At 36.0% G+C, this 27,227-nt stretch overlaps 3 protein-coding genes, 1 long non-coding RNA gene and 4 other non-coding genes across 11 annotated transcripts; 5 read left to right on the top strand and 3 right to left on the bottom strand.

Annotated features, from left to right (window-relative positions):
* Window positions 1–261: 261 nt before the first annotated feature.
* LOC147570323 (uncharacterized) lies at window positions 262–1,420 on the bottom strand. Its single transcript, XR_015231409.1, has 3 exons — window positions 1,380–1,420; window positions 868–1,322; window positions 262–798 (listed from the first exon to the last, which is right to left on the bottom strand). It is a non-coding gene; the product is annotated as an uncharacterized LOC147570323 (long non-coding RNA).
* On the top strand, window positions 416–506 carry LOC147570324 (small nucleolar RNA Z101). The gene has a single exon (XR_015231644.1). It is a non-coding gene; the product is annotated as a small nucleolar RNA Z101 (small nucleolar RNA).
* Window positions 585–669, top strand: LOC147570325 (small nucleolar RNA Z102/R77). The gene has a single exon (XR_015231650.1). It is a non-coding gene; the product is annotated as a small nucleolar RNA Z102/R77 (small nucleolar RNA).
* Window positions 997–1,088, top strand: LOC147570326 (small nucleolar RNA Z101). The gene has a single exon (XR_015231643.1). It is a non-coding gene; the product is annotated as a small nucleolar RNA Z101 (small nucleolar RNA).
* On the top strand, window positions 1,144–1,228 carry LOC147570327 (small nucleolar RNA Z102/R77). Its single transcript, XR_015231649.1, has one exon. It is a non-coding gene; the product is annotated as a small nucleolar RNA Z102/R77 (small nucleolar RNA).
* A 4,861-nt stretch (window positions 1,421–6,281) lies between the features above and the next one.
* On the bottom strand, window positions 6,282–10,985 carry LOC147570328 (DEAD-box ATP-dependent RNA helicase 53, mitochondrial-like). Its single transcript, XM_086656900.1, has 8 exons — window positions 10,177–10,985; window positions 9,478–9,605; window positions 8,968–9,379; window positions 8,329–8,427; window positions 7,960–8,184; window positions 7,565–7,726; window positions 7,023–7,454; window positions 6,282–6,617 (listed from the first exon to the last, which is right to left on the bottom strand). The coding sequence occupies exons 1-7, from the start codon at window positions 10,609–10,611 to the stop codon at window positions 7,035–7,037; spliced, it is 1,881 nt and encodes a 626-aa protein (XP_086513026.1). The 5' UTR covers window positions 10,612–10,985; the 3' UTR covers window positions 6,282–6,617; window positions 7,023–7,034.
* Window positions 10,986–11,437: 452 nt separating this feature from the next.
* On the bottom strand, window positions 11,438–16,638 carry LOC147570329 (protein CHUP1, chloroplastic-like). 4 transcript variants are annotated; one of them, XR_015231411.1, is made up of 9 exons: window positions 16,442–16,622; window positions 15,264–16,102; window positions 14,226–15,131; window positions 13,989–14,120; window positions 12,902–13,083; window positions 12,688–12,799; window positions 12,290–12,433; window positions 11,628–11,875; window positions 11,438–11,576 (listed from the first exon to the last, which is right to left on the bottom strand). XR_015231411.1 is itself a non-coding variant. In XM_086656898.1 (8 exons), exons 2-8 carry the CDS (start codon window positions 16,026–16,028, stop codon window positions 11,795–11,797), a joined length of 2,322 nt encoding a protein of 773 aa, XP_086513024.1. In that variant the 5' UTR covers window positions 16,029–16,102; window positions 16,442–16,638; the 3' UTR covers window positions 11,438–11,794. The 4 variants fall into 4 exon arrangements, 2 of the variants coding, with proteins under 2 accessions (XP_086513024.1, XP_086513025.1); XR_015231410.1 differs by having other exon boundaries at window positions 16,232–16,487; XM_086656898.1 differs by having other exon boundaries at window positions 11,438–11,875; window positions 16,442–16,638.
* Window positions 16,639–17,638: 1,000 nt separating this feature from the next.
* LOC147570330 (uncharacterized) lies at window positions 17,639–22,097 on the top strand. The gene is made up of 7 exons (XM_086656902.1): window positions 17,639–18,244; window positions 18,817–19,162; window positions 19,450–19,532; window positions 19,677–19,817; window positions 21,178–21,234; window positions 21,419–21,568; window positions 21,924–22,097. The coding sequence occupies exons 2-7, from the start codon at window positions 18,838–18,840 to the stop codon at window positions 21,927–21,929; spliced, it is 762 nt and encodes a 253-aa protein (XP_086513028.1). The 5' UTR covers window positions 17,639–18,244; window positions 18,817–18,837; the 3' UTR covers window positions 21,930–22,097.
* Window positions 22,098–27,227: the final 5,130 nt, after the last annotated feature.

Below are 27,227 nucleotides of genomic sequence, written 5' to 3' on the forward strand. Positions count from 1 at the left end.
TGACAGGGCGCCTATAGCAGTAATAAGAGGCGCCTATAGATGACACTTGAAGAATATTCAGATCAAAATATGTAGTGAGATAGTGGAACTTAAACCGTTAGATCAGAAAGAGTAGATAAGAGGCTTTTGCCCAAAGTAAAGTTTCAAACCCGCCGCGCCTCCACTAAAAATCAATCAATCAAGGTGGCCTCCTCATTCAAACCCTAATAACTCTATTACTACAACTACTACATATACCGGTTGGGAGAACTCTTCTTCATCATAGACTCAAACCCTATACTCTTCTGTCTGGTCTTAAACCACCTCTCCGCCGGCATACCACCTATTCCAGTCCTGTCAATTCTTTTGCCCTAATTTACAATTCTGAAATTCCATTCTTGTAGTTATATTTCATCTTAAGATGTTTGTTTTTGTATTGGGGCAAATGAGGAATCTTTAATATGCGAATGGGTAATTTGCGTCTGAATTTTCATTGATGTTAACACCTTGGAGATCTGATGCCCTATTTTCAAAATCTGTTTGTTTGTTTTGTTTTTCTTTTCTTTTCTTATAGGTGGGGGGGTTTGATCTAGTTGGGAAAAAGAGAATGAAGTGATGATTAGATTAATTTCCCTATTGGTTTGATCGCCGGTATGATGGCTATTCTGTATTAGCTCTAGCTGATCATTCTCTCTTCTCTCTATCAAAACCCCCATTTTGTGCTACAATTGCATTCACAATCTTCATTAAGTAACTGATATTAGGGTTTCAATATGGTACCTATTGGATATTAACAATGATCAAAACTCCTAAAATGATCTATGTTAAAGGTTTTTATTGGCCACTTAAATTTCAATAGTAAGAGGGAGGAGGGCTTATAGATTATACATCTTTGTTGGGTTTGTTTATACTAGTATTTTGTTGAAGTATAGGGTTTATCACTAGAAATTTTTTGTATATGCCCAATTGTTCTATATATATATATATATATATATATATATATATATATGGATGGAGTTGGGGCAAATGAGGAATCTTTAATATAACAAATGGGTAATTTGCGTCTGAATTTTCATTGATGCTAACACCTTGGAGATCTGATGCCCTTATTTTCTATATGTATGTATGTATTTATTTTTAGGGTTTTGAGATGGAAGAAGAAGAGAATGAAGTGATGATTAGATTAATTTCCCTATTGGTTTGATCGCCGATATGATGGCTATTTTGTATTAGCTCTAGCTGATCATTCTCTCTTTATCTTTAGAAACCCCACTTCCCCTTTTGAGTTAAATTTCAGATTATGTTGAATCAGTGAATGAGAACTCTATTATAGAATAGTAAACCTAATAATCTGAAGGGAAAAGAGTTCGGTTACCTTTGACTACCAATATGAGCCAAACGAAATCTTGGCTCATATTGGTCGGTATAGCATTTTACATACAACTCTTGGTTCGATTTCAGACGTTAGTACTGTATGATTTCGTAGGAATATAATTTGACAGAGACAGTCTAATGCTCGAGAAAACAATCCTTAAGTATGCGTTTCTGAGCTAGGAAACAGCATCGCCGAGTTCAAACCCGAAATACTTCAAACCTCTAACTCAGACTTTACTAAAATCAGGAGTATTTAGTTAGTGTGGTTTAGCAAAATTTGGGCAGAAATATGATATCATAATACTCAAAACGTATAGGAATACTTAGGGGTGGGAATTGGTTCAGACGGGCAGAAAACGGACACTAAGGTAAACTCTTTTCTTGCTTTTATTCGCATGATATCTAAAAAGAGTTTACCTTATGTCTATCATTGGGCAGAAATATGATATCATAATACTAAAACTTACTGCATGATAAATCTATTACAACTCTTTTAGACATAAGGTAAACTCAATGGAAAGTTCAGGTGAAAAAAAATCGTAGTCGACAAAATAACATAGACATTATGAATATCTTCTTCTATTGCTAAACTGTAAGCTTCTGTTTGTTTCCACATCGAGTCCATTTGTATGATTCTTGGTCCAAATAAGTTCCAGAATTTAGTGAAACTAAACTCTCAGTTTAGGAACGGTAAGTTTTTTTTACGCTTCTGGTCATATAAAAAAGGCCAGCGCTTTGGGGAAAGCTAAATAGTTTCCGGAGTGTGAAATTTTAAAGGGAATATGCAAAATTTCGAAAAGTTTCGGGGAAACATATTTTATGGGGAATATGGCTCAAAATAAAAAAATTTCCCCCTCACCTCCCTCCACCTCACCTCACCTCACTCCACCTCATCTCACCTCCCTCCACCTCATCTTCTCTCTCTCTTCTCCGATAGGTCGCCGGCCGGAAAATTTTCCGGCCGGCGACCATGAAAAAAAAAAATATATATTTTTTCTCTCACACCTCTCTCTAAACTCCGGCGAAGGGGGTTTCCCTTCGCCGGAGTTCTGGTCTGTTCTTCAACAGACCGGATCTGGCCTGTTGAAGAACAGACCAGATCGGTCTGTTCTTCAACAGACCGGAACTGGTCTGTTGAAGAACAGACCAGTCCGGTCTGTTCTTCAACAGATCCGGTCTGTTGAAGTCTTCAACAGACCGGATCTGTTGAAGAACAGACCGGACTGGTCTGTTCTACTGGTCTGTTGAAGAACAGACCGATCTGGTCTGTTCTTCAACAGGCCAGATCCGGTCTGTTGAAGAACAGACCAGTTCCGGTCTGTTCTTCAACAGACCGGAACTCCGGCGAAGGGAAACCCCCTTCGCCGGAGTTTAGAGAGAGAGAGAGATGTGAGAGAAAAATTTTTTTTTTTTTTCATGGTCGCCGGCCGGAAAATTTTCCGGCCGGCGACCTATCGGAGAAGAGAGAGAGAAGATGAGGTGGAGAGAGAAGATGAGGTGGAGAGAGAAGATGAGGTGGAGGGAGAGAAGTGAGGTGGAGGGAGAGAGCTGAGGTGGAGAAGCTATTTTGCTTTCCCCTACATAAAATTGTCAAACAAAATTGACCAATTTTTGACCAAATCTTCACACCCCGAAAACTATTTAGCTTTCCCCAAAGCGCTGGCCTATAAAAAAACTAAACTTGTAGGGAATCTAGGGTTGGAATGAGTCAAAGAAACCGTGAGATCTTCTTCACGGATGAAAGTGAGAAGGGATGACAGCTGACATCCCTTTTTTTCTCCAAGAGTTTAGGCTAGCAACTATTATCTTAACTATTTATGAAGTTGCCATTAGAGCATCAATTTTCACCCAATGACCTAATTCGTTTATTTTGTTTCCAATTAATTGGCATCCTAACCACATTATTTATACAATTCTTCTCTAAGTAATTTCATGTCTTATTTTTTATTTTTATTTTCTAAAAACATTGTATAACTTTTTATGTAACTTTACGATTTTATTTTTTATTTTTCAAAAGAATTGTTTTTAATTCACTAAAGATCTTTGTCATTTGAAAGAACCCTACATGGTTGATGCATGCAGTGAATAAGAAGAAAAAAATCTCTTACCGGACCTTAACGAGGATCTTCCACATGAAATAAAAGATAACACTTCACAGTGGGAAATAGAAATAATTTCTTTTTATTCCCATATTAACAAAGATTTTGACCAATCGTTAAGTTGTCATAACCTAAACACGAAAAAACTGGTTATGTAAGTCAAGATTTTGTATTAAAAGTTATGTCTGATGAATGGGTGCTAGAGAGTTTATGTCTGATGAATGGGTGCTAGAGAGTTTATGTCTGATGAATGGGTGTTAGAGAGTTTATGTCTGATGAATGGGTGTTAGAGAGTTTGCAATTGTAATATCTGAGAAGAAAAATCACTTTGTCAAGGCAATTCTAAAGAAAATGCTCAAATTCCAAAAATATATAAAGGTTGGCATCGATATTGTCTACCTTGTGCATTTGAATGGACAGATTGGGTTGGACCGAAAAGTAAGACATTGAATCTTCTAGTAGCTAATTAATTTTCTTAAGAATTTTACAAATACTTTGTTAAATTATGAGTTTAATTTTCATATTATTTTAGTTTATAAACGACATGATTATGGTGTCACATTGGTAACTTTTTTATCACCAATTTCTATGGTCTTTTTACTAATTTGTTCAGTTTCGATAGTTGATCGAGAAGAAAAAAGAAGCTAAAATTGTGGTGAAATTAAACATGTTATTAGTTTTTAGTTAAAGAAATTCCCCAAAAATACTGAAAAAAAAACTCTATAACTAAATAGAAAATAAAATCGTAAAATTCCATAAAAGGTTATACCAATTCTTTTTGGGAAATAGAAATAAAAAATAAGGCATGAAATTACTTTTTTCTTTTTTTTGATGAGATGGCATGAAATTACTTGGAGAAGTATTGTATAAATAATGTGGCTATGTTGGATGATAATTAATTGGAGACATTATAAAACAAATGAATTGGGTCATTGGGTGAAAATTGATGCTCTAATGGCAACTTCGTAGATAGTTAGATTTTCATGGATAATAGTTGCTAGCCTATACTCTTGGAGAAAAAGAAGGGATGTGAGCTGTCATCCCTTCTCACTTTCATGCATGAGGAAGATCTCACGGCTTCTTTGACTCATTCCAACCGTAGATTGCTCGAGCTCATACCTTCGGGTATGAGCTCGAGCTCATACAATTACCGCCCAACTTAACTTGTGAAATTTTTCTCTAAGAGTATGGAACCATTATTAAAACACTTTATCGGATTCATAGAGTAAGACATCGTTTGTTGCAATGGTTAACAACTTAATCCAAGACTCGCTCACCCCATACTCCTTCATTACCCATACTTCAATAGTAGGACCCTTCAAAATATTATTATCAAATACACAAAGATAGGCTCTTAAAACACCTACTTCTATTAATCGTGTTGAGGTTCGGCATTCAATTGCTCAGGTATTGTCACTTTCTTAAATCTCTCATCAACCATATCAAATGAAATTATAACATTACCCGAATATTCTGTTACTTCATCTACAAACGGTGTTCAACAAAAAAAAAAAAATCTACAAACGGTGTTGCTAACCAATGAAGAGCTCTGTTAACAAATACACCGCACTCTTTACCAATGATTTTATACCGAATCTTCCCAAGAATTTTCCACAAATCCGATCCTAAAGTGTAAAGTGTACTATAAGTTTGATTGAATTTAGACATGTTTACCATCAATAAAACCTTGTAATCATCAAGCTCGCAATCATAAGAAGAATTCTAATATCTAAGGGATGTGGTGGTAAAGGTAGAACTCTAAATTCACAAGTAAATGGGTTACAAATTCGAACCATTCAATCATAAGAAGTATACGAAATCAAACCATAACAAGAACCCACAAAGTAAAAGTTTATGTTGATACGAAATCAAGAGGTTTAGTAGATGACAATGAATCATGATCAATGAAGTACAATCTATTCGTTTTCCGGTGACGGAAAATTAAACTAAATTTGTCTCGTTGACCTGCATAATAACTATGAATTTTGATGAAATTAGGGTTAGAGAAAAGGGAGAACCAGGTTTTGCATACTGACCTGAATCGGTAGATAGATTTTACTGGTAACATTGCAAGAATGTGGAAGATCATGTCTTTAGGAAGACTAGACATTGATAATTTCTGTGCTTTCATCTTCTTCATACTACTCAAAACTAGAGAGAGAGAGAAAGATCTCAAACGAAAGAGACAAAGAGAAATAAGATGATTAGATAAAGATGAATGAAATATAATATGTATTTCTTAACAAAAAAAAAAAATATAATATGTATTTGTGAATTAGATTCTTAGTAGGACTGGGTTTAGCCCTAAAGTAGAAAATTCTGTTTGTAGTTTAGGGAGAAAACGGAGTTTAGGGTCTAGAGGGAAAAAAATTGGTGCTTAAGAAAGGGAAACTTTCCCGCCCTAGTTTCCACAACTAACTCTAACCGGTATGAAGAAGAGTTTGACAATGGGATCCGTGTATAAAATTTGTTTACCACGTAGTCATCTTTTTATGTGGGACTATTCTGACAGTAATTATAGTGAATTGCATTAAAAGAGAAGACAAGACTTCCCTGAAGGCACCCACTACTTGTACACACATCGTCTTCTCTCTCAAAATAGTGGCCAACTCGTTTAAGGTTCAAGTTCTATGAGTTCCGAAATTTATAACTAGTAAAATATTTCATAACATAAAACAGTAGCTTAGAAGCGTTTAACGAATACAAATTCAATCAACAAAGGTCGAACAAAAACCACCACGCACTCGAACAAAGAACACAACGCAGAAAAGAGGAGCTAGGAGTAGAAGGATATGAAGTGAGAAATAGATATTCAAGATTTCTCAAGAATGAATGGAAACCAATACCATGATGGATTTTCTTGTTTCTAAAAGTACAAAGTAGATGAATTAAACATAATCACATAGAAAAGAACAGCAAGTATTTTAAGTACCAACTACTACAAAGTAAGCTTCTCCTTCAAGAACATGAGCTTATTTCTCTTAAATTTTGTTTTCGCACATCAAACATCAAAACATAATATACCTATACCTAAACTATAAAAATTCGAGGTAGTTTTTTTTTTTTATAATCACCTTCCTCTCATCCAAGAAAATTAAAAACTTCCAACTCAACCAATCTTCCCTTTCATAAACTTTCAGACACCCCATTTGGCCCTTATCTCTCCTGTTTCAAAAACAAACATTCCATTACAAAAAGAGATAGATTTCTGCAGAAGTAAACACTAAGATGGTGAAGATTTAAATGCACAACAATCTAGCCTCTGTAACCTCAATATGAGAAAGAACACTAGAAGATATCTTCCATGTATTTTTCCATGGAAGATATACGTCAGGATGGGAAGAATGAACTTATTTTTCCATGTATTCACAGTGCTCAAGGAACACCTAAATTATGTTATAGGTCAAGACAAGTTAACATAATGTTTTCAAATTTCAATTGATGATTCATCAAATATATGATAGTTTACCTACATTCAGGTTTAGAAGAACAATGTCACGTGTTGGAATATTTATTGTAACACTGAAAATAGAATATCAATCAAATATAAAGGCAGCAGGATGGACTCACCATTAATCGAAATCAATATCTCCTCGATGAATCATCGGAGTTGCTGCCAAATCGGCCAAAACCACCACCTGATGAACGAGATGAACTACTATCCGAGCTGCCAAAACCTCCTGAACGACCAAATCCAGAACCACCAAAACCGGAATCACCAAATCCACTAGAACGACTGGAACCATAACCACCTCCACTAGAACGACTGGAACCATAACCATCGCCAGAAGAGCCAAAACGCCCTGAACCTGAATCACCGTACCCCCCTGAACGACCACCAAATGATCCACCACCAAATCCACCTGAACGACCAAACCCTGAACCACCTGAGCCTGAACGGCCGAACCCTGAACCACCCATTCCACCGCCTCGTGATCCAAATCCACCGCCCATGTCCCCGAACATGTCACGACTTCCACCCTCAACAGCAATTCTAGGGAGCTAATGAAACGGAAATAACAAAATAAGGTACAGTGTTGCTGCATTAAAATGGAAAAGAAATTGCAGTAGTCCACATGGTTTTCTACTATAGGGATAACCACAACACTGACCTCTTGGAATCTGCATCCAACGTCTCGCTCAATGGTCCTCACAGTTCTGGACTGTGATTCTGAGTGGATCAGAATTGCAGTACCTTTTTTTCCAGCACGTCCTGTACGGCCAGATCTATGGACAAAGATTTCTGATGTGCTTGGTAGTTCATAATGTATAACCTGAAATGAAATAAAATAAAGATCAGATGTTTATACTGAAAGGGAATAGTGCAGACGTTCTCAGTTGGAAAAAATAAGTAGAAATCATCTACTCAATATTCTGCGAGTACCCGATTACTATCAATCATGAGTTCATGACATGCAGAATAATTAGGAATAAGAAATCTCGATGGCATAATCAATGACAATAACTAAAGGCTATAGGGTTTAGCTTGTACGAGCTGTATACATACAAGATCAACATTGGGAATATCGAGTCCACGAGCAGCAACATCAGTAGCAACTAAAACATTGAAATGCCCTTCTCGGAAGCCAGAAAGAGTTCTCTCCCTCTGGTTTTGTGAGATATCACCATGCAATGCCTCACATTTCAAACTTCTTCCCATTGAGTACGCCAACCGATCAGCATCACGTTTTGTTTGAGTGAAAACAATGCATTTGCCACCTTTCGCATGATCCTGGCAACCACAGCCACGGGAAGACGAAAGAAATTAAGCAAATAATATGAATCTCAATGCAGAGATGGAAAAACAGATTGATTACTGGAGTTGGAGCTCATAAAAATTAGGAGAATGACATGAGGAATTGGCATTGGTTCTTACAGTTATTAGAGTTCCAATAATTGATGCCTTCCCATACATGTCTGATACAATTGAGAGTAAGGTGATTCCATCTGCCAGCTTCTGCTGAGAATCCCCAACCTGCACTCAACATACGCATAAATAAGCTAAGAACCTGTACTGAACATTGAATAGCAACACAGTGTGGCATTGAATTGTTGTAAGAACATATTGTCTTATATTGAACATTTTATAAACAGCTAGAATACGTAGACACAACTATCTAGACATTGTTTTTACACTCTTATAGGACAAAATGGATATTATCAAGAGCCACATATTCGGTGAGAAAGATCTATTCTTCGTGAATATCGAAGTCACCATAAAAAAAAACACGTCATTTTTTAACTTCTAATATCATCAACAGTTAAAAATGTGGACCAGCCTCTTTTATCCTTTGAACTACCATTTGACAGAGTAAATGTTTTTGGATGATGTGAATATCAGTGAAGATGAGTCACATTTGTGAGTAAGTCACCCTCACTTTGTCATATCATCTCCACGTCTCCCCACATATGTCCACAACAATGTCCAAATAAGCATGTTGTTTAATTTCGAGTCTTATATGAATATGAAAGGAACAGCATAAGAGGAGCGAAAGTTTCAGTAGGCACCACTCACAAGATCAATAGTTAATGGGTCGTTTAGGTACTTCTGGGTAAGCTTCCTTATCCACGTCGGCATTGTGGCGGAAAACATCATTCCTTGACGCTTTTGGGGTAATTTCTCTAAAATTACTTCAACATCCTCATCGAAGCCCACGGCAAGCATCTGATCAGCTTCGTCAAGAACAACAAACTGAACCTCCGACAAGACCAACGCACCCCTTTTAAGCAAATCGATGATCCGACCAGGTGTGCCTACAACAATGTCAACACCATAATTAAGTGTACCGATTTGACGTTGAATGGGCACACCACCATATACACATAGTGTATCAAGATTGGGCGCAGCCTCGTGGAATTCCTTCTCGACCTGCTTTGCAAGTTCTCTAGTTGGAGCCAAAACCAAAGCTAGGGGATTTCTTCCTCGCCTGTAGATTTGAAACACTATCAGGAAAAAGATCCTGAATCATAACAACAATTATGTGTCTCAGCAGTTACTGATACGATATAAGAGAAGTCAACATACCCGTGCTTGGCATTGAACTGTGAGATTTTATCCAAGATGGGAATCCCAAACGCCAGAGTTTTCCCTGTTCCCGTTCTAGCTCGACCAATCATGTCGCGCCCTTGCATGGCTGGCTCCAATACAGCTCTCTTCACAAGAAGAGACAAATAAGTATATCATCAACAAACCAGGTATTCCGCGAACAGTTTTATTGCCACAAGTAAAAATGTGGGAAATCCATACGAAAAGGAAAAATATGAAATTTTATTCCGTGTAACTGCTAAGTAGGAAGCGCGGCGATGGCAGACTAGTTAGCAAAAACTCATGACGATCTTAACCAATACGACCAGCTTTATCGCATAAGACTATATAAAATTATGGAATGCTTTAAACTAGCATGAGTTCCCCTACATTTGGGAAACATGATCAGCCACAAGAAGCTAACATGGGCTGGGGGAGAGAGCTTCTTGTGAGCGATCTGTAGTTCTATGCATCACAAACTACAAAATTTTAATACCCTATGGCATAACTTCAACCCTATTTTCTACAGCTAATTTTAATATCGCAAACTACAGAAGTTTTCATCATTTGGAAGTATAGTAGTAATACTAAGATCTTAGCGTATCAAGTATAATCAAAATGAAGCAAAAAAAAGACAGTTTGTATCAAGAATTAACACTTGAAAAACTGATTATAAGAGAGAGAGAGAGAGATGAATACCTGTATAGGGAAAAGCTTAGTGATTCCCTTTTTGGCCAAAGCCGACACGATATCTTGTGCAATCCCAAGCTTGGAAATTTCAAGACCCTCATCACCGACTTCACCGACCTTCTTACTGGAACTTCTTTCCTCATCGGAGAGATCATCGACGGCATACCCAGCTTGTAAAGTCGAAGAAGCCCTAATTTCCAAAGGAGTAGTTGAGAAATGAAATCCTCTAACACCTAAACCCAATGACCCGAGTTTCTCAGATGCCCTAGAATATGAAAATGAACGAGTCTCACCACTAAAAACATCACGATTTTTAATAGATTGAGAAACTAAAGCAGATTGAGGAGCTAAATGAAAAGCTTCCATGGATATCAAAGCAGTGAGTGTCTGCCTTGATGCAATAGACGCCATCGATGACGACGACTTCCTTAACAAGTGATTCATTTTGGATTGGACAAATTAGAGCTTGAAAAAAAAAACCCTAAAACGAGGATGATACGGAGAGAAATGGGTAAGAAATAGTTTTAGAGAGAGAAAACCTAAACGAAGAGAATAGTGAGATGAGCGGCTGAGGAAGGAGCCGACTAGAACTCGACGAGGGTTTTTTGGAGGAGAAGATATTTATGGGATCGTTGAGGGTTTTAGAAAGGGGTTTATTATTAGCGTGTTCTTGAAGAATTTAAGTGGAGGAAATAGGGTTACTGGTCAGCCCAGTTACCAAGTTTACTCCTAAATATCTAATTGGAACCAGTATTTGTTATTTCTGGTTCTAAATCTATAACATTTTGATTTTTCAACACCAAATCAGAATGGATGAGAGGGCCAATCTGGATTGGAGAATAGTGTAGATAGATTCCACTTGGGTGGTGTTTTTTCAATCCAGATCTGAATGGTCCGACTCAGGTTCATTTTGGAAGATTTGTTTTTTGTTCATGTTGGAAGATTTGTTTTTTGTCTGACTCGTCTGAATGTTGGATTTGATTGGGTTTAAACCCATTCGAGTATAAATGTGAATGAAGAGTCTATAATGTGAAATGACTTATATATTTATACTCTTGATCAAAACAAGTCAGATTCGACGATCAATTTCAGAAAACACCCATGTACTTGCTTCATTTTGAAGATATTATGAGTTTGCTCGATCTAAATTTCAACATAAGGTGATAAGAAATTATGAGTGATTAATAAAAACAATTAATGGGTGATTGATAAGGTGGTTAGTAAGAATTTATGAGTTTCTTCAATTTAAATTTCAACATAAGGTGAATGATTTTTCTTTTTAGACTTCATATCTTATCTTATAAAACTCCAAAGAATTCTTACTCCCATTTGTAATTACAATGATATTTTTCTACACAAATATATGGTCAATTTCTCATCGTCAAAACTTTCGCATACTCACCACAGTACTACATGAACTCACGCATAAAATGGCAGCTCAGAGATACAAACACAAGTACACACTCTCACCACACAACCACAACTTGTGAAGACAACGACACGAGTCAGGTGGACAATAAATAACTCAACTCAAGCATTAACATCACAACCATTTCTATTTTAGGTTTATCACTCATAAACTTTGCTTACTGAGATGGTAAGCGCACACAATGCCTAGTTTATCTCCCTACTTCTTTATTTCTGACATAGCTAAGTTTCGAAGTTCCTCAAAAGCATGCATTGTTTCTGCATCAAATCCTCCTGCAAACTGCATCAAATAAGGCACCTTGCGTTAGTTTCGGTTACAAACTTCAAAAATTAAACAAAAAATGCACAAGAAATGTAAAAACAACAATAATGAGTTGCTCGAGATTCGTCTTATGGGTTAGGAATCGGTTTTATGATTTGCCCATTTTGCAGATAAACTAGTGTTCTGAAAATAGGCTATGCCACATTTTTCATATTTGTCAGAAATATATGACATTGATGAATATGGAATGAGGAGAAACTACAGAGAATTCATTTTCTATCGATCCTTTACTAAGGCTATGCCAGCCTAATTCCAACCACAAATGCAAATGCTAAACCCATATATATATATGACTTGTGGGTAAAGAAATTGTATTTTAAACCCATAATGAGAATTGAAAATGTTAATGGTTTTCAGTTGTGTATGAGTTACCTGATGTATTCTGAAAGCAAATCTCACTCCTTGAAGTAGTGTATACTCCAAAGCAGGATCTTTCTCGGATACTCTTTTAGATAATAGTTCCATGGCTACTCTTTTCATATATTTCTTTGCCAACTTGACTGATCCAAATTTTATCTGCACATTCGAACAATTTGAGATGTGGTCAAATTCTAGTAACATATGACTTGGCCATACAAATATACCCATAGAAAATATTAAGATGGTTTTAAGCTTCTGCAATCAACACAAGAGAACTAAACAATGTAAATTACCGAAGAGCAAAAATATCCTCATAGTTCGAAACTGCTTTTAGTATGATAAAACGTTAATATTTGACTCTTGAGAACTTATCAGCCGAAATACCATATGAAAAGAGAATAGATGTTTACCTTACTAACAATTCCAGAGTCGAGCATCCATTCTGTGGGAATCTGAAACTCTTTGCAATGGCGCATCAACACGTCTCTTGTCCTTAAAAGGTTATGAACACTACGCTCCATCCTAAGAGAGGCAATTGAGAAGATTATGTTTTGTACTATATAAGACAATTCCTGAAAAAATGAGTGTTTGAGAATTTAAACTACATTAATTACTAATGCTTACTTTTCGGACAAAGATACCATCTTCTTTAATGCAATATCACATGGAAGTCTTGGATCATCTTCGTAGATAGAAACTTCAGACTCCAACTTCTTAAGATCCCTATAACCAAATGCTGCTTCTCTTAAAGTATCAGCTTTCTTTTCAGGCCAATCGAAATGCTTTAGAACTGCCCTTTCATCAACCTTAAGGAAGATACAAAATTCATTATAACCTTACGCCATGTAAGAAGTTAAGGATTCAGCGACATCATCAAGGCAAAACTGAAGGTGTAACTTAAATACTGATCGGCTATCTTTAACTAAAAAGGAGTGTGATGAAATCGAAATGGCAAATTTATTCTGTTTCAAGTATGCAAGTACGGATACTTGGTTTTACATGTATTGTAGAGAAATGCTTAAAAAGCTTGGGACTTTGGTGTTTGGTTATATAGGCTACTTTGACAGAATGAATGACCCTTTGTTAACTAGTTTATGTCCAAATTATGTAACCTATTAAGTTACTTTTAGACTGAAGTTTAAGGCTGAACCAGCCTATAGTCCGGTTTAGCCAACTAACGGTTTCAGCCCTGATCAGATGACTTACGGATAGTACTGTTGGTTGCCTAAGACTGTTCTAGGCCTTATGGGTGGGTAAACTTCTTCTCTCACAAAGTGGTACATCAATTCTATGCAATACATAGAAGATCGTTTTGTTCTAGTGTTTGCATTCATCCTTAGCCATATTCCTAAACAGATCAACCTTTTAGGTGCCCAGCTTATATCCTACTAAGGTCTCAATTGTGTCACAAAGTAGAATAAAAAACTACTTAAAGAAGAAATTCCATGAAAATGTTTCATCCTTAGTGTGTATATATATATATATATATATATATATATATATATATATATATATATATATATAATTTACATGTTTGTTTTATTTGAGTGCAAAAATATTTTTGGGAAGATGTGTAAAATGTGGTCTTTCACAAATGAAATCAAGGTGAAATAAATTGTAAGAGAAAATTAAGATCAAGAAATATTTTTATCGCCTTCCGAGAAAGCAAAATAGAAGAGCTTCCTCATTGAGCTATGTCAGAAGTACTTACAAGAAAGCAAAGTTCATCATCGAGCCACTTTACAAATGCTACAACATCTTCAATGTCTTGATAAACCGCACCATTCACCTCTCTAATCAACGAATTCACAAAATCTCCTTGAGTCTCAACATCTGCCTTTATCTACAAATATCACAAAGATTACATGAATTAGTCCTCCTTGGAGATCGATAAACGTTAAGGTAATAGATTAAATTAAAGGAGATGGAAAACTTAATGGTAACTTACGGCAAGTAAATAGGATGATCGATTCTCAATCTCATCAATCATGCTGCTACGAACATTTGCTACGTCATGGGCATCACAGACTGCTCCATTAGATGAATCCTTTCTCGATTCTCTCTTCATTAGTGAATGGTAGAATTCAACTACTTGAGGTGCTCTTTGTACCTTGCTCGTGTTACTTATTCCTAAGGATTTTAGTGGAGGTGGAGGTGGTGGAGGAGGAGGTGGTGGTGGCAGTGCTGAAACTGAATCTTCTTTAACTACCCTTGTAATGGAACAAGAAGGCCTTGGAGGAGGATTTGGAATCCGTAAGGCCCGTTTCTCAACATCCAAAGCAGTTGACATTCTATTAGGCTCCACTACAATGAAACGCGGGCTTTGAGCGACCAGGGAATCTTCTTCAGTTTCCATTTCTTTTGTGCAAATAAAACCATCAGATTGTCTTCTCTTATTTGGTACAAACTCTTCAGCGAACAACTTTGATCCACTTATCGAGTGTCGTCTTCTCGGGCTTCTCCCTTCTTGAGAATCAACAGAATCTTTATCCGATAGAAGATGCGGGCATTCTAAATTTGTGATATCTTCGCCAATCTTATGCCATTTTTTCAGCTTTTTCAGAAAATTCAATTTCTTATCACTACTTAACTCTAAGGAATCTATACTTGAACAAGAAGAGATTGCAGATCCACTACCCTCAACTAAATTTGGGTCTAGCAACTTATCCGAGTCGACTATTGCACCTGAATTCTGTAATTCGTTTCTTAAACACGAATTTACCCATCTTAGGTATACAAGTTCTTCGACTTCATTCAACCTGTTCATCTGTAAACCCTCAACTTGTTTGCACAAATCTTCATTTGTATCCCTTAACAAAGACGCTTCCGCTTTAATCTTAGCTAAAACTTCACTCTGTTTATTACCAAGATATAGCAACGAGCCCGAACAAATACATGGATAGAGGAAAAACAGCAAATAGTCAAGAACAGGATAACTTTTTTGAATCAAATGTAAGTACTAAAAAAAGAAGAGTCGATACAATACCTCAGAAACCTTCTCGAGAGTGGCTAATTGGGATTCGACCGTGGAAAGTCTGCAAGTGAGATTTCTCTTTTGAAGCTGGAGTTCTTTGTTTAATCGACGTAATTCAACAACTTCCATCTCAAGTTTTCTCTGTGAGGATGTTGAATTCTGATTTTCATCTCTTTTTGAGGCCTCTACTTGGCTCTCAACAATAGAAGATAATGAAACCAATTGTTCAGATAAACTTTTTTGCTCAGTTTCCAGAAAACCAACTTTTTCTATGAGATTATCGGTTTCGATCCTCTTCGATTCAAGCTCTTTTTCAAGGTGAGATACTTTTGGGTTCTTCTTGTGTTCCAATAACTCAGCTTGTAAACTCAATTCTCTTTCTTTTGATTCCTTAAGTAAGGTTCTTAACTGATCCAACTCCAAGTACAAATCATGCGATCCGGATGACTTGTTCCGATTAGAATCAGTCAAGTGGGGATAAACTTGAGAGGGATTCGCCGAACAAGGTAAGTCACCTAGAATAGAACGTTTCGGAGCACGAGAATGGGGAGGCAAATTTGGGTTACTTCTATTGTTTGAACTTGAGATTGGCAATTTCCTAGTAGAAATTGTGGTTGGCTGCTTTGTTTTCTTCTCTGCTGAAAACCCTTTCACTATCTGAGACCCCCAAGACGAAGCTGATTTCAATTTCGACGAGTTGATTTTAGGGTTAGTAGTTCTTACAGCCTCATTTTGATCAGCAAACTTGGTTGGCTTTGTAGAACTCAATTCTCTCATTGTAAAAGAGAAAAGAAAAAAAAAGAACTCAAGGCTGTAGCTTTAAGCAACTGTTTAGCTCCAGAACTAAAACCCTAGAAATCAAGAGAGAAAGAGAATAAAAACCCTATCTTGAACAGTCAAACAAGTTCTTCTAGTACCCAAATGGGCTCTATGATAAAAACCCTAGTAAACAAGTGAACTAGGGTTTAAATTGTTCTTACGAGAGTAATCAAACTAGGGTTTTATGACAGTGATGATGATGAGTGAAAATCAGTCAGCAGCAGCAGCTCATTAGAGAATGATGAATGAAACTAATAACAACAATACTCATTTACTCATTCATATAATACAGAATTTGAGATTTCAAACAAATAAAACAAACAAACAAACCCTAAAAAGAGTAAATCAAGAAATCGAGATTTGAGAGCTACCCGAACCAACAAGTTTCTTGAATTGATCTAATAAGAGGAAAGCTCCAAATTCGAGAAATTGGTCTGAGATTTTGATAAAAGTGACAACTTCATTAAGCACTTTATTGTCATTTGAAATTTGAATTTGAAAAGAGGGAATTATTATCAATCTACAACGTTCGGATTCTAGTCATCAGCCAACAGCTACTAATTTCTGTGCTTTGAGGTTGATCTACTTATCTTATTAACACATGTTCCCACCGTTCGATTATATCGATGGATGTCATCGAGGAATTAGAGATCAATGAAACTAATGGTGTACTGAAGCTATATTGTATCGGGTAGTACTGAAATTTCTAGTTAGAATAAGTTCAAAGGAAGTCAAAAGATGACAATTTTGTACCCAAGTGCAAGAAGCGTGCACTACAAACCTTTTGGGAAGAAAAAATATCATGGTAGGAAAGTTTGGTGGAAAATAAAATTATGTTCTTCATCTCTTTCTCTAGAGGGGCTAAACGGCCCGGCGAAAATGTTGTTGGCCCCTGAATTCCCAATTTGTGTGTAATTCGGGGCGTGCAACATTTTTGTCTGCCCATTTGGTCGCACTCTTCTCTAAGACACGCGGGTGCGGCTAAAGCCCCCCATAGAAGTGTTGTAGGTCTCTGGATTACATATGGGAACAATTTGTGCTTTAACTATTGGACCTACAACACTTTGGTCGAGCCCTTAGCCCCTCCCAAACACCACACAACCACTCAACTTATTTTGTTTTTCATTTTGGCAAGACGGTTCTTAGAATTTTATCTTCGGCGATCTTAAGATTGTTTTGCTTCTTTCTTTCATTTCCTCCCGATACTATCCCGGTTGGAAGACACCACCACTACCTCTACAGCTGTCTCCTCTCTCTTTCTTTATGGTATTTGGTACGGGGAGTTGAATCTTTTTGTTGAAGAAACATAGTGGTTCGAGACACATAAACATGGGGAAGAAGAGATAATACTTTTGGTTTACTATTTTAAATACCTCAAATGTTCTTGATATTGAATTTGAAAATATATTAAACTTGAAACTTAAAGTTTTGGGGGACGGATAATAAGATGAAAAAAAACTCGTTTTTTTTTTTTTTTTCTTTCGACCCTTTCCCCTTCAATAAGACCAATACCATTTGTGACAAAACATTTTCCTCATCAATAAAGAAGGCTTACGTGATGGAGTTTTGGTGGAAGAAGTGGCTCCCCATCAGTCTTCTTATACGATCAATAGATATATAAAAAAGGGGTTAATTCTCGTTTGGTCCCCTAGTTTATACCAGTCTGCCTCTTTGGTTTTCTATTTTTAGTTTATTACATTTTGCCCCTTTCACGTTAACTCCGTTCACAAACAGTTAAAGTTCATTTTTGTTTACCAGTTTTACCCTTTCTCCTCACTTTTTATCATGCCCTTCTTCATGTTCTTCACCATCACTCATGACAAACATGCCCGACCACTGGACATTATTTTTCTTCTTTCTGGGAGGTGGTTGAGGAGGCGCTGGACCGGAGCAAACTGTCGAGGTGGAACTTGAAAAATATTTCGTGTTTTCTATTCTTCTGGAGAGAAAGATTCAATGAGAGAAAGGGCATTTTAGTAACTAAAATGTGGTGGCCCTCGTAATCATGTGAATGAATAGCCTTGTAACCGAAAGAGAGTAGTAGTTTGGTCACCCGATCGTATAGTAAAAGGCCAAACCTAAACCCTAATTATCGTTCAAGCAGAAGAGATTAAGGGAAGAGGAAACTACTCTGGGAATAACTCCAATCTCCCCATCAGTCCGATCAACTGAAGGTATCTTCTTCTTCGTCACCTTCTAATTGAACCCTAATTTACTGTGTATTGTATTAACACTTTTTAATTGAGTAATTTATTATATACTTTTTTGACTGAATATTTAATATTATACTTGTTTTTTTCTTTTTGCATAATCTCTTTCCATTTTTGGATCAAATGTTGTTCATATTTTATTAATTTTGAGAAGAATTATTGTAAGGGAATGCACAAATTTCTGTAGTTACAATTGGTGTAATACATAAACCCTAATAATTTTCATGGGATTTTTAGTTTAGGGTTGGCCTTATTATGTTGAATCTGCACTTAATTAATAATGGTTTAGGAATATGTGCGAAGTCATTATTTATTTGGATATAGAAACAAACTTGGCAAAAATATAGAGTATTTTTTTTTTGAGAAATCGACACGATCTTCCTAGTCGTTACAAGGTATTGATACATCATTAAGATGTGATAAACACGATAAACGCCTAATTTAAACCAAGATTAAAGAGGCCTAAAGCAAAAAATATAGAGTATTAAATTGATGTTTTTGGGTATTACAAAATTCTAATTTTAGGTTTTGCACAGAATTATTGCGTATCTTTTTGAATGGACGAGACAAGTATCAAGTTAAAACATGAGATGGGATTTGAAGAAGCTTTCATGAATTCTGTTAAAATAGAAGATGATGATATTAATATGGCTCTACCATTGAAGATACAAGAAGAAGAAAAAACAGAAGAAGAGTTGTTTGCAGAAGGAGTCTCTTTTGTTATCTCCAAATGGACTTTACTTCAGGAGTCAGGAGCACTTAGTGCTGGGATGGATTATGGATATGTAATGAAGTATGTTAGAACTCACCTTTGGAGGGTTGAATCTGAAAAAATGAACAACTATTACACTGATGTCTTCTATTGGTTCATCGATTCAAAAGGTTATGTTTCTCAATTCATTAATTGATAGCTATACTTTTGATTTAAACCATTGAGGTTTTAAAAAAAACACTTGATCACACTGTGTTCTTAGAAAGATGCTAAGTTGTCCGTCTCGACTCGAGACTGACTAATGGTCGAGCCTGAGTGTTTTTTTTTTCAAATAAAAGTGAAAAGTGACACTTCAACTTCTAAGTTAATCTCTACAAGAAAGAAATGTTTCTCTCTTTTTATTTCCTCTCATAGCTAGTTTAGGAATTGACTCTTGTTGAGGTTCATTTGGATGTAGATATCAGTGTTGCCAAGTTATCTACTTATCTCCAAGATAGAAACAGACATATCTTTAAGGGACGCACACCGGGTGGGATCCAGGTATGACTCAACTGCATGTATATGTTAACTCTATGCGTGTTACATGCATAACTTCATTGACGAGAACCATTTTCAAATCCATTTGGTATTTGTGTACATTTCATTGCTTTCGCTATTATAATTCTCACGGTTTCTCTTTTTCAGATTGCAAAACAATTGATGAGTCTATACGAAGTGTTCTTGGAGGGGAAACGTGAATCAAATATTGAAAAACTAAGGGAGTCGGTTAAAAAACTTAGGGAATCAGCCTACCATGGAGCAAGACTCGTGCCTCCAAGCGTTTGGGTAACTCAGTTTGATCATTATAATATCCTAATAATTGGAAAAATACATGTCTGTTACTCATAAAGTTTGTTAATGGTCTCATGTAAACTCATTGGCGGAAGCTTTAGCGGTTTACTATCGTTGAAAAGTACCTAGCTTCAACTAGAATTCGAAAGATTCTGAAACATGTGAATAAAACTGAAATAACCTATTTGTAATGCTGGAAAATAAAGATAAACATCAGTTTCACTCTTTAGGACTGAAGATAACTCATCCTTAAAACTTCTCTAGCTCAAATTCGTCCTAGGAGCTCTTTATATAGATAACTCCATGCAAAATCTATGTATGAAAAGTCCCCGAGTTCTTGGGGATTACCCGTCGAGTACTCTTCAGTCCCCACTCAGCCGAGTGACTAGTTCATACGCATCTAGGCAGAAGGAATTCCGACTAACTCGCCGACTCGACCCCACTTGGGCCGAGTCGACTACTTGGTTAGTCGGGCCTAGTAGAGAACTTAGAGTTTTTTACTCCAATTGACTCTCCTTTTCTCATCCTCTCCCCCCCAAACACAATTTCAAGTGGATTTTCAAGATCTCATCATCTCCTAACACCCATTCAAGATAGTATCTGTTTCTATCTTCTTCATTTTTTGTTTTTACTACTCTTTCTCTCTCTAAAATGCTAATTTTGTTTATTTTTTCTTTAAAAACTCAAATTAATGTTACTTTTTAGTGTTCCATACTTCAATAATGTTTATTAATGTTTATAATTAGGGATGAATTTAATGTCTACATAAACAGGTTTTGTTCCTTTTTTTGGCCGATTTGAGCCAAAAAAACCCAAATTTGACATGTAAATCTTGGTTTTTAGTTTATTAATGTTTGAAGCAAGTTTATAATTAGATTTATGCTCATTAGGGATGAATTTAACATCTATATGAACTGATTTTGTTTTGTTTTCGACTGATTGGAGCCAACGAAACTCAAATTTGACATGTAACTTGTTTTTACCTATATTCACCTCTATCTGGGTATGCATTCTCTTCATATTTTTGTCTCAAACGCTTATATTTATACCTATATATACTAGTCCCGTGTCTGCCGACTTTTTCCAACATAGTGCAAAACAATACTGAAACTAGTAAACCTTGTTACCAAGATACCTTGTACTCGTAGGACTCTTTTTAGATACCCAAAACAACAAGTTATCCCATGTACGTATGAATATCATGAAAAATAGAAAAATAATTCATAATTGTAATTTCAATTTAGTAAGGAAACTACCTAAATTTTTTACCAAGTCATTAAGCAATTTAAGATGAATTAAATTGACTTTCTCGATTCACATCGTGGTCCTTCTATATGTGATTGAAATTTTGCAGATGTCTGACATGATGAGGAAGAGAAGGGAGATGATTAAGAAGAAGAATTCCAACAAGGTTTTTTTTTGTTCCCTCTTTACAACCTGATAGATATAGTTTTATGGTTTAGTTGACTCTTCTAATTGTGTAACTTTTCACCATCAAATTTACAATATATATATATATATATATATATATATATATATAGATATATGTATATGGTGCTTATTGAAGAGATATAGTCCTTTCCTGAAATTCACAGGAGGGTAGTCTCCATGGGATTACGAAGCCTAAGTCCATGAAAGTGAGAAAGGGGAAAAAAAGGAGAACCGGGTCTAAGCAAGCGAGTAAACGAGAGGAAAATACCAAGCAGCCATCAAAATGGAGTTTAGTATCCACATTAAAGAAAAAGGTATTTCTTTTCTTACATAATGTTAATGTTAGGACTTGGGACAAACAACGATGATAGCAAAAAAGACAATATCCAAAAGAAGAATTAAAAATAGAAAAAAAATTGGATGCACTCTTAGAAAAGACCCCTCGATGACAGAGTAAGCAAGCAAAAAAAGGTCGGCCCTTCTGATAAATAGCAAATTGCACGACTTATTTTTGTATGTCATAATTTATATTATTGTAGATCTCATTTCACCGATTTGATAAAATAAAAGTTAATGCCTTCACAAATCGGTGCTTTCGGTTGTCCTTGTTTAACAATAATGTGTCCCTTGACTAGTTTCTGACAGATAGTTGTATTTTCTTTTTTTCAGGTTTAAGTTCTTCCTCTGTCATGCAATGAAAATTTACAGAAGATTAGAATTTAGTTTATGAATTAAGTTGCAGTTTCTAATTTTTTTTCCATGCCTCTTTTTCTGCTAATTATTGTTCAAATAGTAGAAATTATTTTACTGGAATTTCCTAGTAGAAATTGTGGTTTGCTGCTTTGTGTTCTTCTCTGCTGAAAACATTTTCACAATCTGAGACCCCCAAAAAGCACATTTCAATTTAGACGAATTATTTTAGGGTTAGTAGCTCTTACAGCCTGATTTTGATCAGCAAACTTGGTTGGCTTTGCAGAATTCCATTCTCTCATTGTAAATGAGAAAAGGAAAAAGAACAAAATGTTGTAGCTTTAAGCAACTGTTCAGCTCCAGAACTAAAACCCTAGCAATCAAGAGAGAAAGAGAATAAAAACCCTATCTTGAACAGTCAAACAAGTTCTTGTAGTACCCAAATGATATTCCACAGTTTAACAAAAAAAAAACACAAGTTCTTGTGGTACCCAAATGAGCTCTAGAATAAAAACCCTATAAAACAAGTGAACTAGGGTTTAAACTGTTCTTACCATAGTAATCAAACTAGGGTTTTATGACAGTGACGATGAGTGAAAATCAGGCGGTAGCAGCTAATTACAGAATGATGAATGAAACTTATAACAACAATACTCATTTTACTCATTCAACAATTCTTTTCATATAAAAGACATATTCCAGACGTTCATTTAGCTGCCAAATAAATTACTAAAAATTTCACCCATTTCAATAGATATACCTATCGCTAATACAACTACTCATAATATTTATAAGTTAATCACATTTCTATGTAGAGAAATAGTAATTAACTGAATAAAGAGGATTTCTCAAGTACCACCATAAGACGATTCTTTTTTGAGGATAGGATCATCTTCATTATCCGAACCAACAGTGTAGATATCCATATTAGTTCCTAACATAGTTCGGACGTAATCCGAATAAAAATGTATCTCATCCCGCATTATGTACGGAGAACACATATGGTTGATATCTAAATCGTAGTCCCAAGGAGCATGACGATGTAGCATAAGTCTCATTCGCTCATTATCTTCCTTTACATATAGTAAGGCACGATTATAATCTGCAGCATTGTTTTGAAGATGGATAACTTCGCGAAACACCAGTACTCTAAGTCCTAAACAAATGCACGGGCTACATAATGCGAACCTAGTTTTCATCTCTAAATCTAATGTTGTCAGTCTATTTTGTCAACCATTCTTATTTCGGAAATATTCTTCTTCTTCCTGCAGTCTTCGTGCCCTTTGACGTAGTTAAAATCTCCCTCTATTTAAAATGATGGGATCATTCAAATTATTACTATCTTTAACCATTTAAAACTATAAAACCCTAGATGAAGAAATTTAGAAATGAAGATAAGATATATGGGGTGAGAAGAGATTCCTCAAGAAGATTGGAGAAGAGAGGAGAGGAGGAGAGAAGAAGTGGTTAGGGTCTTAGGAGTAAATGAGAGAAAAGGGGAGAAAGACTACTACTCCACTTTTTGTTAAAAAAAAAAAAAGACATGTTGGTTAGATGAAATCGACTGTAGCTGGGCGCGCATAACTAAATTAAAACAGGATCCGTGGCCATCGGATGAAAGACGCATGGCATCCGACGGTGTTATGGATGCGGAATCACGAGAATATTTTGTATCATGTCGCACCATATCACGTGAACTGGAAGCAGTTTGCTGGTTCGCAAATATGAGAAATATTGTGCAGCAACATCTCTTGCACGTGGGATCAAATTCACGCAAAAGCTGGGGGACGATGCGTGTGTGGAACACTACCGGAGCACTATAGGCATTGCCCTGTAATACTTGCTCTGGACGGCTCTATTCGCTGGTGCACAAACAGTGTGTGCTTGGCTACCTAAACTGTCCTTTACTGGCTAATATAGTAGTATGTCCTTGTTTTGATACAATAACAAACAGTTGGAGCACCAAAATGGTTATTTTGGTAAAATAGCCGACCATGATTATTTACTTGTTTGTTGACATGCTTCTATGGGACTCATGATTATTGCTATTAACCGAGAGGCCAAAGGATGCCAAAGGAAATGTAGTACCAGAGGCAGAGACAAATTAATTCATTTTAAAGAGAGAGAGAGAGAGAGAGGACAATCAAATATCAAAAATATAAACAATTTAGTAAAATTTGTGAGGGTTTAGGTCTCTTTTGTATGTTGTTGGGCTTAGGAATCTTTCATTATTAACTTTGGTGTTTATCATGCATCACATCTTCATAATGCATCAATGTCTTGTAACGACTAACGTAGATCGTAATCGACTACAAAACGATATCGATCCATTTTCATAACGTAGAGTATTAAATTGATGTTTTTGGGTATTACAAAATTCTAATGTTAATAGGTTTTTTTTCACAGAACTACTCATAATAATGTTATAAACATCGTATTTGCAAGAATAGAAAATGGTTATTTAGGTTAAAGAACTACTCATAATATTGATTGAAAATTGTCAAAATATTATGTGTATTAGCAATTTGTAATTAGGTCGCTTTCTAATATTTTACTTCCCAAATACTTATACATACTAGAAGTTAGGGGGTTTTTCTTTCTCCGTTCTGCTTGTTTTGAACAACAAAACTCCAACCACCCCCATTAACCTCAAACCCTTCATCTCACTAGTTATCTTATCACCACACCTCCCACAACTGAGAATAAGTACGTGAAAGGACAATTCTAATTACAGGAAATTGGGTCGGAGGCCCAATTTCATGATTTTTTTTGTCAAAAAGACAAGTTATCTTTTTGTCCTTTTCGGCCCCATATAATTTAGAAATAGGCTTGAAGGACAATTCTAAAAGCACTAACATTTCTAATGCCGAAATTGCCCTTAGAATCTTAGCTTGCGAAGCTTTGCAAACTGGTTTGCACTGCTTTGCAATCTGATTTACAGAGCTTTGCAAACTGGTTTGCACTGCTTTGCAATCTGATTTACAGAGCTTTGCAAACTGGTTTGCACTGCTTTGCAATCTGGTTTACAGAGTTTTGCAAACTGGTTTGCAGAGCTTTGCAATCCCGTTTGCATTGCTTTGCAATCTGGTTTGCCTTGCAATTTGCAATCCCGTTTGCATTGCTTTGCAATCTGGTTTGCCTTGCAATGACTTTGCACACACTTTGCAATCTGATTCTCTAAAATTAAGTGTCTTTTTTAGACTCTCTCAGTGTCGTACTAAAACTTAAACCAATAAAAATATTTGTTTTCTTTGCTATTTTTTGTTGGAGCAAAATTTTTTGTATGAAGTAGATGTAGTTTTGTTCATAAAAAAAAAGTAGATGTATTTTAAAGGCCAGCGCTTTGGGGAAAGCGAAATAGTTTCGGGGGTGTAAAATTTTAAAGAGAATATATGAAATTTTAGAAATTTTCCGGGGAAACAACTTTTAAGGGGAAATCGAACATTGCTTCTTCCTCTTCTTCTTCTTCACCATCTTCAACTCCGACCACCATTTCCGGCCACAACCACCACCATTTTCTTCCTCTTCCCCATTCTCTCTCTCTTATAGTTTCTCTCTCTATCTCTGCCCCTCTCTCTCTTTAACACCTCCAATACAAACCCTAACCCTAAATATCAATCTCTCTCTCTCTTAGTTTAACCTAATAAAAAAAACAGTCAAATTGTGAAGAAGAATTTGAACTTTTTAGTTTTATGTTTAACCTAAAAAAACAAAAACTGAATGATCATAGGGATCCCATGATCATATGACAAACATTCACTTTTCCCCACTAAGGATATTGGAAGGAGCAACCTATAGAAATCTAAATCAAAGAACACTACAACTACATCAATGCTTTTGAAGAGAGAGATAGAGAGAGAGAGATGGAAAGCTCTAAGCTTGCTTCCCATGGGAGATCTCTAGGAAGAACAGATTCCATGAAAAGCTCATTACCATCTGCACAGAACTAACAGAAAAGAGAAGCAAAAGCCATAGCTAAGAAATATACCCATTTTCTTGTAAACCATTAGATCTCTCAAAACCCATTTTTATAAAAGTAAACATCTAATATCACATGAACAAAAGAGAAATCATGAAACAAAAGTTGAAGATAAAGTGGTTATAGACTATGTTCTTACTAACCTTCTTTCCCTCACCTTAATCTTGTTTAAAACTAACACTATTATTTCAACTTAATCTCAAAAATTAGAGATGGTGGTGGTCGGATTTTGGTGAAGACGGTGGTGGTCGGATTTTGGTGATGATGGTGGTGGCCGGATTTTTGTGATGATGGTGGTGGCCGGATTTTGGTGATGATGGTAGTGGTCGGATTTGGTGATAATGGTGGTGGCCGGATTCCGACAACCCTTGCTCGAGTGGAGAAGAAATGGTCAAAAAATTTGCTTTCCCCCTAACATTTAGAAAATATACTGGTCAACTAAAGTTACCAATTTTTGAAAAAGTCTTCAAACCCCGGAAACTATTTTGATTTCCCCGAAGCGCTGGCCATTTTAAAAATCTCTTTTGGAGGCAAAAAAAATTTGGAGTATATGTGCGTGACCACTTAGGAAAAAATCTTCGTTAATCTTTGACAATTAAGACATTTGGAGTTTTTGTGAAAGTGTTCCAATGCAGATGCTCTTACTATGGTTATTTAATATAATATTTTGTTTGCTTAAATTTTTTTTTGAATTGTTCAGCATGTGCCTCGAATCCTTGACTAGCGTGTTTTGCTTAAATTTTGTTAGTAAAAGACTTTGAATTAAAGATATAAGTATTGGAAATATTGCATTGAATATTTTTAATTATAGATCCACAAACATTGTATTATTTATATTTCAAAGTTTACACTGAAACTAAAGATATAGGTATTGGTTTTGGTATATTGCATTGCATAAAATTATTTTAGATACATGAGCATTGTACTATTTATATTTCAAAAGTTTACAGAAGAAACAACAATACAATAGAAGAGGAGTTTAACATAACTTTTCAAAACATTTAAAAAAAAGGATATATGTGGTGGGGGCAGTGCAGGCGCACGTCCTGCGCTCCCAGCCTCCCACCACACGGCCATGTCACCAACTTCGGAGATGGAAGAGTTGGAGATGGTCAGACCAAGGTAATTATAACTAGGGAGATTTGCTGTTTGGACCCCCTTTCATATAATTGACTTGCTGTTTGGACTCCCTTTTTCCAGAGTTGCACTTTGGACTCCCTTTTGACGGAATCATTCGGGAATATTCCGTTTCTAAAGTTACATTTAAAAATATTCCCACTCTGCCCTTACATAATCAGTATTGC

Source organism: Eschscholzia californica, unplaced genomic scaffold, assembly GCF_041429995.1.
Source record: "Eschscholzia californica isolate CP2 unplaced genomic scaffold, dmEscCali1.0.p SCAF_1, whole genome shotgun sequence".
In the NCBI taxonomy this organism is placed as follows: Eukaryota; Viridiplantae; Streptophyta; class Magnoliopsida; order Ranunculales; family Papaveraceae; genus Eschscholzia; species Eschscholzia californica.